At 22.5% G+C, this 15,096-nt stretch overlaps 2 protein-coding genes across 5 annotated transcripts; one reads left to right on the top strand and one right to left on the bottom strand.

The window, feature by feature from the left end:
* Positions 1 to 6: 6 nt before the first annotated feature.
* On the top strand, positions 7 to 9,958 carry LOC102680155 (dedicator of cytokinesis protein 1). 2 transcript variants are annotated; one of them, XM_031514969.1, is made up of 20 exons: positions 7 to 12; positions 150 to 895; positions 1,031 to 1,187; positions 1,277 to 1,447; positions 1,527 to 1,907; positions 1,995 to 2,210; positions 2,307 to 2,629; positions 2,715 to 3,063; positions 4,090 to 4,188; positions 4,447 to 4,637; positions 4,706 to 5,056; positions 5,131 to 5,407; positions 5,472 to 5,719; positions 5,875 to 6,286; positions 6,369 to 6,592; positions 6,675 to 7,287; positions 7,386 to 7,492; positions 7,814 to 7,939; positions 8,871 to 9,129; positions 9,272 to 9,958. In XM_031514969.1, exons 2-20 carry the CDS (start codon positions 159 to 161, stop codon positions 9,728 to 9,730), a joined length of 5,700 nt encoding a protein of 1,899 aa, XP_031370829.1. In that variant the 5' UTR covers positions 7 to 12; positions 150 to 158; the 3' UTR covers positions 9,731 to 9,958. The 2 variants fall into 2 exon arrangements, with proteins under 2 accessions (XP_031370829.1, XP_031370831.1); XM_031514971.1 differs by lacking the exon at positions 7,814 to 7,939.
* Positions 9,959 to 11,298: 1,340 nt separating this feature from the next.
* LOC102672827 (myb-like protein F) lies at positions 11,299 to 13,476 on the bottom strand. 3 transcript variants are annotated; one of them, XM_031514974.1, is made up of 7 exons: positions 13,434 to 13,476; positions 12,607 to 13,034; positions 12,102 to 12,542; positions 11,970 to 12,020; positions 11,809 to 11,892; positions 11,621 to 11,728; positions 11,299 to 11,552 (listed from the first exon to the last, which is right to left on the bottom strand). In XM_031514974.1, exons 2-7 carry the CDS (start codon positions 12,958 to 12,960, stop codon positions 11,427 to 11,429), a joined length of 1,164 nt encoding a protein of 387 aa, XP_031370834.1. In that variant the 5' UTR covers positions 12,961 to 13,034; positions 13,434 to 13,476; the 3' UTR covers positions 11,299 to 11,426. The 3 variants fall into 3 exon arrangements, with proteins under 3 accessions (XP_031370834.1, XP_031370832.1, XP_031370833.1); XM_031514972.1 differs by having other exon boundaries at positions 11,299 to 11,731; positions 13,434 to 13,473; XM_031514973.1 differs by lacking the exon at positions 11,970 to 12,020 and having other exon boundaries at positions 11,299 to 11,731; positions 13,434 to 13,475.
* Positions 13,477 to 15,096: the final 1,620 nt, after the last annotated feature.

Raw genomic sequence — 15,096 nt, 5'->3', positions numbered from 1 at the left:
CATTTATATGTGGTTTGTATAATATTTAATATATTATTAATATAATTTTATTAATAATTTATAATAAAATTTTTATTAATTTAATAAAATTTTATCAATAAAATTATATTTAATGATTAAGAAATTAATATAATTTTTTTTATCAATAGATTCATTCTATGCACTTTAGAACAATGCAACAACAAATTTTAGAGTTAATAGGATATAGAAGCAAAATTTTAAGTGGCACATTAACAGTGGATGAATTAAAAGATATGAAAAGATTAGCAACAGCTAGAATTGATACTGGTAATCAATTATTAGGTATGGATATGGTTGTCCGTGATGATCAAGGAAATGTTCTTAATCCTGAAGAAACAAGTACAATTCAATTATATTATCATCATGAAACAGCTGCAGAAAGAATAAAAAAAGCAACTAATGATACTAAACAAAAGCCTTTAAAATTACAAACACCAGTTTATTCACATATCTTTTTTGTTAGTGTAAGAAATTTTGTATGTAAAATGGCAGAAGATGTAGAATTATTATTGACATTATATGATGGTAGAGAAATGAAAGCAATTACTGAAAATTACGTAGTATCATGGAGTAAGGAAGGACTTGCAAGAGATATAGATCAACTTCACAATCTTAGAGTTTTATTCACAGATCTTGGCTCTCGAGATTTAGCCAAAGATAAAGTTTATTTAGTTTGTTATGTAATTAGAGTAGGAGGCATGGAAGCTAAAGATGCTGATCATAGACGTTCAAGTGTAGCCCAAAGTAATCAAAAAATAAAAAATACTGAAAATATGAGAAGACCATTTGGTGTAGCAGCAATGGATATTACTTCATATATTAATGGTAAACTTGAAGGTGATTCAGATCATCATCATTTTATTCCATTTGTGCAGTAAGTATAAAATTTTATTTTAATTTATATTTTAAATATATTCATAAAAAATCTGAAAAAAATTAAAAAAAAAATTATGAATATAATTATATATAAAATAGATCTGTTTTGTTTGGCTCTTCTTCATTGTTTCAGATGTTGTGAGAAAGAAAGTTTAGATGGCACATTACGTAGAATTCTTTCCCAAAAAGAAACAAATATTCAAAAAAATAGTAATGGAAATAGTGGCAACTTTGCCGGTGGTCAAGGTTTATGGACTAGTTTAAAGTTGCTTAGAGGAGATCCAAAGCAAGTAAGTAAAAAATTAATTTAAAAAAAATTAATTTATAAATATATTTTAATATATGAATTATTATTAATTATGAAGAATTTCATATTTAGGTACGCGATGAGAATCCACATTTAGTACTTGGTAATGTTGCTATTGCAAGAAAAATGGGATTTCCAGAAGTTATTTTACCAGGTGATGTGAGAAATGATTTATATCTCACATTGATTAATGGTGAATTTAATAAAGGATCAAAATCTACAGATAAAAATGTTGAAGTTACAGTCAGTAATATTTAGAAATTAATATTTTCAAGTATGTTTATGATTTAATTTTTTATTATATTATTGTATCTTTTAATAGGTTAAAGTATGCAATGAATTTGGTGTACCAATACCAGGAGTTATTACATTAGGTGGTGGAGCTTTATTAATTGATGAATATCATAGTGTTATTTACTATCATGAAGATAAGCCTAGATGGTGTGAAACATTTAAAATTGCTGTACCTATTGAAGAATTTAAACAAGCTCATTTGAAATTTACATTTAAACATCGTAGTTCAAATGAAGCAAAAGATAAGTCTGAGAAACCTTTTGCCTTAAGTTATGTTAAATTAATGCAACGTAATGGAACAACTTTACAAGATATACAACATGAATTATTAGTTTATAAGTTAGATCAAAAGAAATATGAAGAAACTGACATTTCATATTTGAAATTGCCATCAACAAGGAGTGAATTGGTAAAAATAATATCAACATTAAATTGTTTTTATATATAAATATTGCAAAATTTAATTTTATTAAATTTATTTATTTTTTTTTTTTAGATTGAATTAAATGTTGAAAAAAAGCCAACATTAGGAGCACTTACTTTAAGTAGTAAAGATAGTTTTTTAATAGCAACCAATATTTGTTCAACAAAATTAACGCAAAATGTAGATTTATTAGGTTTATTGAATTGGGCATCACACAATACAGATTTGAAAGAATCTCTGACTGCTTTAATGAAAGTTGATGGTGAAGAAGTTGTAAAGTTTTTACAGGTAGTAAATTTTTTATATTATATAATATAAATATAAAAATACATAATAAACATAAAATATCTGTCACAATTTCATTATACCAGATTTATTTTTTAGGATGTTTTAGATGCTTTATTTAACATATTAATGAGTAATTCAGATAGTGATATTTATGATGATATGGTATTTGAATGTTTATTATATATTATTGGTCTTGTATCTGATAGAAAATATCAACACTTTCAACCAGTAATGGATTTGTATATTTCTGAGAGTTTCTCTGCAACACTTGCATACAAGAAATTGATTGCAGTATTACGTAAACGTATAGATAATGCAACTAATAATGATGGACAAGAACGCGATATATTGCTTAAAACAATGAAAAGTCTTCAATATTGTATGAGATTTGTTGTAGAATCCCGTCTTTTATTCACTGCGTATGTTTTATTTTTTTTATATCATTTGAAAAATTATTATATATAATTAAAATATCTTTATTTATTTTTATACTATTATATATAGATTGAATCAAGATGAAGAGGAATTTTCTCAAACTTTAACGGAATTATTGAAATCTATTGTTGAACTTATGAGACATGAAACAGATAGTACTTTATTAGTTCAAGGAGCATGTCTAAAATATTTACCAACTACTATACCTCATTTGCTACGGGTATATAGTGGCAAACAGTTGAGCACAATTTTGACTGATTTATTAATTACTTTACCAATGAGAAGACTAACTAAACAAAAAATGATGACTGTAAATGATATTGTTCACAGTCCTCTTTTTTTAAATGCAGAATGTAGAGCAATTTTATTACCTAGAATTACTATTTTGGTTCGTGATTTATTGGAAGCTAAAGAAGAGGTAGTGTATATTAGCTATTAAAAATTGTAATTTATTAACTTTAGTGTCAAGAAAAGAAATTATTATTCATTGAAATGCATATGAAATAATTAAAAATTGCTATTATACTTAATATATTGGGAATTTCTCAAATATGAATTGTTTTTGAGTGACGAAATTTTTGTTGAAGCTTCATTCATATTAATATTATCATAATGAAACTTTAAAAAGCAAACATATTTGCATATTTAATATAATTAAAATATGAATGAAGCTTTTGATTTGCATTTAAAATTTTGCTATATACAACTTGTGAATAGTGTCATTATTTGTGCTTTCCGTGCAGCCTGACATCCTCCCGCCACGCATCTTTCTGTGAATTTCATTAATCTTATATTATTCTATAAATTAGGATGTCTTTATTTTTTGTGATATGTTTCTAAATCAGGTTGTCTTATTTTTTTGTAATGTTTCTGAATATAATAATATTCTATTAGCACAGATATTCATAAAATAATATTCTATTATTAAGCTGAATAATAAATTTAAAATAAAAATGATATAAAGAAATGTAATGAAATCAAAGACATCCTCTACAAATTTTTACTGTAGCATGAGAATTGAATTCATTTTTACTTCCTGATATAGCATGTAATCATAAAATATCTAATTTTCATTCATGAAATGTAAATTATTCATTGTGTGTCTATCTTTTCACTTTATACAGATTAGATGTGTATTATATAAAAACACACTGTCTTTAAAATAAAAAAAGTTTCTTTAAGTTCTTTAAGAAATAGAAAATAAAAAATTTTTATAGGAATTCTTGTATTTAATGTAGTTTTTCAATTTTTTTATAACTATCCTATTGCTTGAGGCACTGCATTGTTTATGCATGCAGTTTTATAACACAATTTCTCTTAGGTGATGGACAATATTAAGGATATAACTATATTTTTTTACGCATAAATTGGCATAATATTCTCACTAACATAGGGCTATTTCATTTTTGTGTTTGGTTTGGTTTTGGTTATTGGCCTATAAAAGGGGCTGTCAAGTACGCCTGGAAATAGCGTGGCGAAGGTAGCCAGGCTGCTCGGCGAAAATCGACATCGACTCAACCAGCACCGTGGCTATTCTGAAGAGGTAATTGTTGAAATACATCGTGATTTCGAATGTTACAAGTAAATTTTGAATTATTGGCACGGTAATTGCTGATGTCATGAAAGATATATTGCTCTTACTTTTATACTTATAATAAGTATTTTATATTAGATTTACAGGAATGCTGTTTATTGTTGTGTTTTAAATTTTTTGTTTCTTTTTTTTTTATAATTATTTTTACAATAATATTGAAAATCCACAATGATGATGCAAAATATTTCTTATTTTATGTTCATGTAGGTTGAATTATGTGTCAAGATTTTATCTGATATCTTGGATTTAACATTTAGAAAAAATATAGGAAACACTGTACAGGATGTAAAAGAAATTATGCTTACTGCCTTACGGACTATTATCCAAACAGTTATATCAATGGATAGAGAAAACCCATTAGTGGGTAATTTAGTTTCAGTCATGTTAGCAATATTCAGGTAGAAAATTGGAATAAAAATCTTTTTAAAAAAATATGCACGCAATCTAAGCGTTCAATATATTTCAGACAAATGACACAACATCATTATGAAATTTATATAAATCATTTTGGAACCAAATTTGATTTGCTTGATTTTCTTATGGAAATATTACTTGTATTTAAAGATTTAGTATCAAAAAGTGTATTTCCAGAAGATTGGTGTGAAATGATTATGCTTCAAAATAGTATAATCTTAAAATCATTGCGTTATTTTTCGGGTACTATTAGGGATTATTTCTTTATTGATTTTGAACAACAAGCTTGGTCTAATTTCTTCCATTGTGCAATTGCATTTCTAACTCAACCAGCTCTACAATTGGAAACATTTACACCATCAAAACGCAATCGCATTGTTTCGCGTTATAATGATATGCGGAGGTATATGCTAAATTATCAAATTATTTTATTTTTTAAATATTATCAATAAATATTAAAATAACTTTTTTTTATAGAGAAACAGCATTTGAAATACGATCTATGTGGTTTAATTTAGGACAACATAAAATATTGTTTGTTCCGGCTTTAGTTGGAGCAATATTAGAAATGGCATTAATTCCAGAAAGTGAACTAAGAAAAGCAACAATACCTATATTTTTTGATATGATGCAATGTGAATTTTACAGTTCACGTATTGTTGAAGGATATGGTGATACAAAACGTGATCCTGCACACATAAAAGCTAATTTCACAGAATATGAAAATGAAATGATTGCAAAATTAGATATATTAGTAGGTTATAATATATATCTTCTATATATTTGTTGATTTATCAATTACATATATATTTCTATAGGTTGAGGGAGGCAGAGGAGATGAACAATTTCGTTTGCTTTGGATTCAAGTAATGGGTAATCTTTGTGAAAAGCACTCAACTATGCGAGAACAAGGATTACGCTTTGTTGATACAATAGCTAAACTTATGGAACGTCTATTACAATATCGTGATATTATTCACGCTGAATCTCAAGAACATAGGATGCTATGTATTGTAAACTTGTTAGAATTTTATTCGGAAATAAATAGAAAAGAAATGTATATTAGGTATGTAATCAATAATTTTAATATTATATATATTATATACATAGTATTATTTAAATATTATATAATCAATAATTTTATCAAAATAAATTATTTTTTTTAAAATTATATACAATTTTTAAAAATTGAATCCTAAGTCTATAGTCTTCGTCTTGTAGGTATGTAAACAAGCTTTGTGAGTTACACTTAGAATGTGACAACTATACCGAAGCCGCATATTCTTTGAAACTTCATAGTCAATTACTAGCTTGGAGCGATCAACTATTACCACCACTTTTAAAATCACATAGATATTTATTATGTCAAACGCATCGTGAATTAAAAGAAGCATTATATAATGATATGATCGAATATTTTGATAAAGGTAAAATGTGGGAATGTGCGCTTGCAATATGTAAAGAATTAGTTGCACAATATGAAGAAGAAACATTCGATTATTTACAATTATCTGTATTATTAAGACGCATGGCTAAATTTTACGATTCTATAGTAAAACAATTAAGACCTGAACCTGAATATTTTAGAGTTGCATATTATGGTCGTGGTCATCCGGCATTTTTACAGAACAAAGTATGTTATGAGAAATTTCTGTATCTATAATTAATTATTTGACACACACACGCTGCTTAATTAATTATGATTAATCAATCAGGTATTTATTTATCGCGGGAAAGAATATGAACGTCTCAGTGATTTTTGTTCACGAACATTAAATCAGTTACCAAATGCAGAACAAATGAATAAATTATCTCCTCCTACTTCGGAAATGTTAGAATCCAATCATCAATATGTTCAAATCAATAGAGTAGATCCATTAATGGATGAGAAAAGACACCGACTTAGTGGAAAACCTATAACTGCAGAGGCAGTATTGAGGTAAAATATGATTTAATAACATATATTTATGAAATTCATGAAATTTAAAATTTTTTTAAAATCAAATAAATATATATTTAAGATATCATCGAGTAAACGATGTTCAGCGTTTCCGCTTTTCAAGACCAGCACCAAAGAAAGATGTAATTTCAACTACTATAAATTCTGGTGATAAAGAAAAAGATATGAATACTATTATTAATAATGAATTTGCTTCGTTATGGTTAGAAAGAACAGTACTCGTTACGAGTCATCCGTTGCCGGGTATTCTTAGATGTTTTCCTGTTACATCCAGTGAAACTTATTTAGTTAGTCCTCTTCGTAATGCAATTGAAACAATGGAAGCTACAAATATTGCATTAAGAGATTTGATCTTAGCACATAAAGCTGATAATAATCTTCCATTAAATCCGCTTAGCATGAAATTAAATGGTATATTAGATCCAGCAGTTATGGGTGGTATAGATAATTATGAGAAAGCATTTCTCAATTCTGAATATCGCAATTCCCATCTAGAAGAAAGTTCTGATCTTTTGAAATTGGAAGGATTAATTGCTGAACAAATTCCATTATTAAGTATTGGTGTTCAATTACATAAAATGCGTGCTCCACCTGAATTAACTCCGTTTCATCAGCGTTTGGAACAATGTTTTGCATCAATGCGAAATCAAGTAGAAGCAAAATACGGAAAAAGAGTAAGATATTTATGTTTTTTATTAAAAAAATTTTTGAAAAAATTATATATATGTATATATATTTTTTAAAAAAAATTAATTATATATATGTATTATAGACATGTGATTTACAAATTGAAAATTTAACTCAATCTGTTACGATGCGACGACATCAAGCTTCAAGAGGCGAAATTCATCGATTATCTGAATCAAATATAAATACAGAGTAAGTAATGTATATTTGTATAATAATATATTAATGTATAATATCATGTAATTTTTTACAACTTTTCTGCAAATATTTGTACTAACATTTTTGCTGATTTCTTTCTATATTATTAAATTGCATTATTTTTATCATGGGATTATAATTACGTTTGTTTTAAAATATTATTTATATTTATTATAATTGATATGCATGCAAAAAAAAAGTTGACTAAAATTCATAACACAAATTTCATATAAAAACATGTAAAATGCTTCCTACATAATTTTGTCATATTTTTTATATAATGTTATGTGGTTACTTTGTAATTATCTCGTTCAGCTGTGGAACTCACTCCAGGGTATCCTCTCTTACAAGATCCCAAGTTGCAACATTCAAGTCGCTCGCCTCATTCAATTTTAATAACAGCACGCCTTCATCTGGCATTCAAAACATCAGTTTGTCAAGGTAAAGATATTATGATGATGATAATGATGCATAAAAATATTTATGCTATAATTAACTTGTTTGGTTTCTTTTTTACTTTATACATAGTTTTTTAAATTTATTGTCAATATTATTCAATTTTATGTTATATATTTTTTTTTTATTTTTATATGTACTATTTTATATATTCATACTATTTGTTTATATCATAATATTTGTTTATTGATATAATTAATATATAATAATATAATTTGATTAAAAGTTTATTTTTAAATAAATTATTTAATAATTGATTATTTTGACAAAAAAATTGGTTAAATATTAATCTAAAAACATTTTTCTAATTTCATTTTCATATTTCGAATAGATATTAGAATAATTTATCTATAATTTCAGGAATTTTGCTGTTGGATCTGATAAACACAATATCCTATTATCCTTTCTCCATACCTAGCAGTTTTTGTATATATACACATGTGTATATATGTGTACAAATCTTTATTTATATCTTACTTTTTGACTTATAAGTCATTTAACATATTGTTTTAAAATTATTTTTTATTTAACTATTTTTATATTATTTAAATTAATCAAATATTTTATAAGAATGCTTCTAAAAATTGAAAATAAAAAAAACAAGAAAAAATATTACATATATACATATATACATATATATCTTAAAAATAATATTTATATATTATTTCATTTTTTCTTCTTTTATTCTATTTTTATTTGCATGATATTTTTTGTATTATTTGTTATATTACCATGTTTGTCCCTGGATAAAACAAGTTCTATAACACAACCGACTATTATGCTAAATAGGTAAATAGTGTGCTATTATATTAGTATAATATTAAAATTTTAATTATTAATATAAATAGATATTCTCTAAATATTAATATAAATAGATATAGATAATTAGATAGTAATAAATATTATTATTGTACAGGAATTCTTCAATACGTTCACACATATTGTCAACGGCATCTTTACAAAAGGCATTAGGAAGTCCAAGTCCTGGAACAAATAAAAAGAAAGATTCAAAGCGAAGAAGTTCACGCAAAAGTGATTCAATTGCATCGACAAAAAATGATCAACCGACGAGTCAATGGTACACTACAACAGATGTATCACAAATTACATCAATTCCTGCTACTCCATCAATATCTAATTTTCTTTCTACTCCGAAATTTGAACTTCGTCAAGAGGTAACATTTCGGTATAATTAATATTGTTATAATAATAATGGTAATAATAGTAATAGTAATAATAATAACAATAACAATAATAATAATAATAATAATAATAATAATAATAACAAAATAAAAAATATTATTAAAATTTTTCTAGTTAACTCCTAAACGTCCTTTAAGATCAGAAGTAGAAAAAGAAAGAAGAATAAGTAATCGCCTGTCTGGACAATCTCAACATTATTTAAGGAATATAAATAATGGAATGGATTTGAGTAGCTTAGGGAAAGGAAATAGAGACAGTATTGGCACCACAGATAGTACAGCCTCTGAAGATGATCCACCTCCACCTTTACCTATGAAAACTCGCGAAGCTGATTATTGTAATCTTCCAGAAGAATTACCTATTCAACATTATGGAACAGGTAGTTTAAATAATTTTAACCGGTCATTAGGACAATGGTCAAAAAACAAATTACCAACTCCTACTGATGATCTTGATATTCAAACGAAACCACCTACTCCTCCTCCGAAACCAAAAAGACCACCTTATAATTTAAATAAACTTATACTTTCTTCAGATATAGATAATTTTAGTCAAGACCCGTCCGTAACTTGATTCAAATTATTTGATGACCATGTGTCTTGCCAGTATACTGAAAATTATATGTCATAATATTTATATACATAGATTTTAGTTATATAATAGGAAATTAAAGAGTTACCATTTATATTCTATTATGTACCTTTTCTTTTTATGTACATAAAAAAGTGTTTATCACTGTTAAAAATAACAGTGAAATATATGATTTTTTAACATAATTTTAGTAACATAACAAATGTAATAAAAATTAGATTTAATATTTTATATTTTAATAAGATTAGACATATCTATTTTTATTTCATTCAATTGAAAAATTTTTAAATTATTAAATTTGAAAAAGATATAAAAAGTTTTAAAAAAGTTTTACAATTTTTATATATCTAAATAAAAACATTTTTTATATACATTTTTCATTTTTTGATATTTTATAAATATATTTATGTAAAGTATAAGTTTAATATATATTTATATTTAATATTAAAAAGTTAAAATATTAGTTAATATATTTTGCATATTTACTAATGCCATTGACATCAAAGTCTTTCAATTATAAAAGACTTTATATACATTATAATATATACATATAAATTATGCATAATATGTTTATTAAGAGGCAGATATTACAATTAATGTATTTTTATAGATTTTTATAAGATGTATTTATCTCTATAATAACATATATTTATCTCTATAATTTTTTTCTATAACATTTTTTTCTAATAACATTTTTAAACAAATTTTACTAATTTTATAAATTTTATAAATGTTGCTAATATTTTTTAACATAGATAAAATTTAAAAAAAACTGTTTTTATATTTAAAATACTTTTTTAATATCTGTTTTCTTTAAAAGCTTGATTTTATACTATAGTATTATTAATATCTAAACTATTCTACTATTCTACTTAATCATTTTAAATTGTGATTTATTAGTATAATTAAATAATAATTTGTTTATGAAGTTGACAAGATCTTGTAAAATGTTAAATTATTTAAGATAATGAGAGACATGAAATAGAAAAAAACGTCATTTATATCATGCAGTATATAATCAGTACATATAGAAATATCGCATATTTATTTATTAGTTTTCATGACATAATATAATATTAATTTATAATATAATAAATTTTTATATTTCTTCACACAATCATATAAATTTATAAAACACTATATCATTTGACAGAATTGCTGTATTTTTCAAAATGTAAACATGTAACAAGAATGCTTATTTTTTAATTATAAAATATTATACAAGATTTTTAATTACAATTATTATGTAAGTCTCATACCAAAGAGATTTGTGCTTTATTTATTTTTGTTAACAAGTTGTATCATTTAATGTTATATTTCATATTATTCGGAAATCAAATAAATATGATATTTTTTAAATTGAAGACAAATAACAAATTATACATATTTATTTTAATTGATTTTTTGATATTTAAATACTGGTAATTAAAAAATTAATCTATTATAATTCATATTTAATGTGCCATTTTTTTTAAATTAATATTCATAGAAATAATTTAATTTTTAATTAGGGACCAATGTAATAAATTAAAATTAAAATTTATTGTTACATATAATATATTCTTTTATTTAATATCACAATTTTTTAAATTATTTTTAAAATAAATGATCAAAGGTATCATATTATAAAAAATATTAAGTTATACAATAATATAATTAAAATATCTTACATGCTTTTCTATGATATTCGACATTCATTTTTAGAAATATTTTTATTTTGATCAATGTTACTAGTGCTTTCTTTTTTTACTTCAGGAATTTCCATATTATATTCATATCCGGTATTGATATTTGATACTGAAGGCTTATGTAAAAATAAAATACTTTAATAATTTAATAAACTATATATACAAAAATTTAAAAAAAACTTACCAATGAATTATTATTATTTTGTAAATTTTCATTAATGATTTTATTTTTATTCTCTATCCATGACCATGGATTTGGCTGTGTCGATGAAATTGTATGTTGACTACATATCTTAAAAAAAAAAAGAAAGAAAAAAGTAAAAAAATTGCTATTATTATGTATATTTTATTTTTTTCTTTTTTTAATTATACCATTCTTTCTTGAGATATTTTTACATGATCTAAATTTGGGTATAATCTAGGATCAATATCCAAAAGTGGTGGAGCACTAGGAATCTATAAGAAAATTTTTTATTATTTTTTTATTTAAATATAAATGGTTTAAAATGTAATATTATTTCTCAATATTTTACCTGTAAATTTTCTTTTTGTAAATTCATATTACCAGCAATATTTGATTTTTGCTAAAATTTATTATAACAAAAATACAATTATATTAATAAAAGAAAAAAAATTGATATGTGTAATAAATAAAATATATTTACTTCTTTTTTTTCATTAAATTGAGTTGGACAACAATTAGTATAATGATTGTACATGCCACATTTTTCACATTTCAAACCCCAAGCAGGACAAGCTTTTATAGGATGTCTTTGGTTACATTTTTTACAATTCCTTTTATTTTGCATGTTTATTGATTTTTCATTATTATTTGAACTATTAGTTTTTTCATCAAAATTTTTAACAATCTTAGGTGTATTTTTAAAAGATGCATTATCACTTCTTGTATCATTTTTTATCTTGTTTTCTTCTTTTTTTTTTTGCAAATTTTGATGTTCATTAAAAATTTTTATTAATGTTAATAAATTGAGATTTTCTGTATTAAAAATTTTTGTTTTTAGATTTTTATCATTGATTTCCATAATTATTTTATCTCTAATTAAACTCTCTGTTATTTTTCCAAAGTTACAAGTTTTTGCTTTACTCTAAAAACAAGTATGTATTTAAAAAATATATATTAAAAAGTATAGAAATTATTTTAATATTTACCTTCAACTGAGTGATATAAGTTTCAATAGATTCATCTTTTTTTTTTTTTGAATTAAAGAAATTATATCTTTCAATAACTTCATTTTTAGAAGGACAAAAATATTTATCAAGTTTTGCTAATAATACATTCATATCATCTCTTTCTTTCAAATTGGTTGAAATAATTTTTTCTATAGCATTTTGACCAATTTTTCCTATATAACTTCTTAAAAGATAAGCTTGTTGTTCTTTTGGTTTATCCATTGAATTAGTTACATTCATAAATATCATAAAATCTTTTTTCCATTGCTTCCAATTTTGAGCAATATCTCCATTATCAGATAAAGGATCAGGAGGTCTTACATATATATTCATTTTGTCATCAGATTTATATTCTAACAATGTATATCTAAAATAAGTTAAAAAAAATTGAATTTTTTAGTTTTATAAACTATAATATATAATATTATGTTAATATAATAATAATATATAAATATATAATTAACAAAATAAAAATATTTTATTGATATATAAAAATATAAAAAACTTAATCATTAAATAAATATTACAATAATTAATAATGATCATTGTAATAATTATTATTACAATTATTACAAAAAGAAATATATATCTTTTAAAAAATATATATATATATATATATATATATATTTATATATATTTAAAATTAAATAATATTAATTAATTATTTTATCGATATATTTTTTAACATAAAATTTATATATGTATATATACATTTTAATTTTATTTACTTAATAAAAACTAATTTCTTCTAAATAGATCATATATTTTATAATTATTACGTACCTGAAGAAATTAAAAATAAATTCTTATTAAAAATAAAAAAATGTATTAGTAAAAATGATTTATGTTTTACAAATTAATGTCAGAAATGATTTGTTCTTATATATCTACTACAGTACTTTTTACAACGGGTATTTCCCTAGTTAATAATTTAAAAGATGAATCATGATCAGATGAATCAAAATTATAAATAGAATTATCGACTTTAATGTTGGTAACAAATTAAAATTTAATTATTTTATATTTTATAGTATTTAATAATGTTTTATATTTATATATTCTGTACCGTATAAATAAAAATACATGATCAAAAAGTGAAAAAAAAAATTTAATTTATGATTTTGAAATATGAAATAAAAAATATCTTTTCTTTTTTCATATTAATTAATTCATAAAATTATTCGTTGTTAAAATGAATAAAAACAAAAAATATAATAACAAACATAATTATACACATATATATTTAAATATTAAAAGAATTAAATAGCTCATTGTTTTGAAAATAGGAATCAATAGTAAAAGTTAATTTTATATAATAATATAAATAATTTTGGTATTATGTTATCTAGTTTATTATTTTATCTAGTTTATCTAGTTAATTATTTAGTAATTTGTGATTTACGTTTATTCATGATTTATTTATTTTCGAAGAATTAACTTCATAGATTTTATTAGTTTCAAGTTTAGAAAATTCTACTAGACATCAGTTAGTATTTCTGCAATGTAATGAAAATTTAAATTACAATATATATACTTAATAATTATATACAATTTAATAACTAACATTTTTTTATATTAACAGTGTTCATTTTGAATACTTTTAAAACGAATAGTGCTATTAAATAAATACTAAACAAAAATTTACAATTCACGATTTATATTTGATAATTAATAAAAATATGAAATTACAAACAATATAAGATAAACATATATAACATTATATTTATTAATTATCAAATTAATATCGAATTGATCTCGAAAAAATAATATTTTTTATTTTATTTTATATATTATCTATTAGAGATAAGATTATTTTTATCTTTTTCTGCTATTTTTTTTTTTTTATCTATTTTTTTTCATTCTTGATATTCTAGAAACGATTTTATATTTTTTAGTTTTTTTTTTTATTTCTACTCTTCTTTTACTTTGTCCTTCTTGTTCCGTACTTGTTCAAGCGAAATATATCAATTATAAAATTATACAATGTTCAAATTTTATTTTAGAATATCAATAATTACGAAAATTTCTTTGTTTCCTAACAATATTTGAATGCAAAAAATTTCAAAGTTTTAAATTTTCTAATGAAATTTTTAAACTTTACAAATATAAAAGTTAATATTTTTCAATTTTAAATATAAATATATAATTCAAGATAAGTAAAATATATCAATTTAAAAATTAGAAAATTTCTTTAGCCATACAAAATAATTTATTTTATAATGATATTTTTATACTAGTGAAGAATATTTTTAAATATTTTCTTTAGGAAGATTACAAAGACAATGGAAACAACATATTTAATTAGACATGGAACAAAACATATTTTAAAACTTCATAAACTTTGAAGAACAATTGAAAGAATTCTATTCTTTTGTTTTTAACATCTGAAAATAAATTAATTTTTTGTTTATTAGTTTTGAGAATTAGTTTTAAAAATTTAAATATTAATAATATATATAATATATATAT

Source organism: Apis dorsata, unplaced genomic scaffold (assembly GCF_000469605.1).
Source record: "Apis dorsata unplaced genomic scaffold, Apis dorsata 1.3 scaffold_52, whole genome shotgun sequence".
Taxonomy (NCBI): Eukaryota; Metazoa; Arthropoda; class Insecta; order Hymenoptera; family Apidae; genus Apis; species Apis dorsata.
The sequence above is the reverse complement of the archived record's forward strand: the minus strand, read 5'-3'. Positions and strand labels throughout refer to the sequence as shown.

Coding starts and splice junctions, on each gene's coding strand:
- LOC102680155 (XM_031514969.1), top strand. CDS start 159: ATGCACTTTAGAACAATGCAACAACAAATTTTAGAGTTAATAGGATAT. Junction 1,448..1,526: donor ATAAAAATGTTGAAGTTACA/GTCAGTAATATT, acceptor ATCTTTTAATAG/GTTAAAGTATGCAATGAATT. Junction 2,630..2,714: donor TCCCGTCTTTTATTCACTGC/GTATGTTTTATT, acceptor TATTATATATAG/ATTGAATCAAGATGAAGAGG.
- LOC102672827 (XM_031514974.1), bottom strand. CDS start 12,960: ATGAATATATATGTAAGACCTCCTGATCCTTTATCTGATAATGGAGAT. Junction 12,021..12,101: donor AATTTAATGAAAAAAAAGAA/GTAAATATATTT, acceptor AATAAATTTTAG/CAAAAATCAAATATTGCTGG. Junction 11,893..11,969: donor TACAAAAAGAAAATTTACAG/GTAAAATATTGA, acceptor ATTTTCTTATAG/ATTCCTAGTGCTCCACCACT.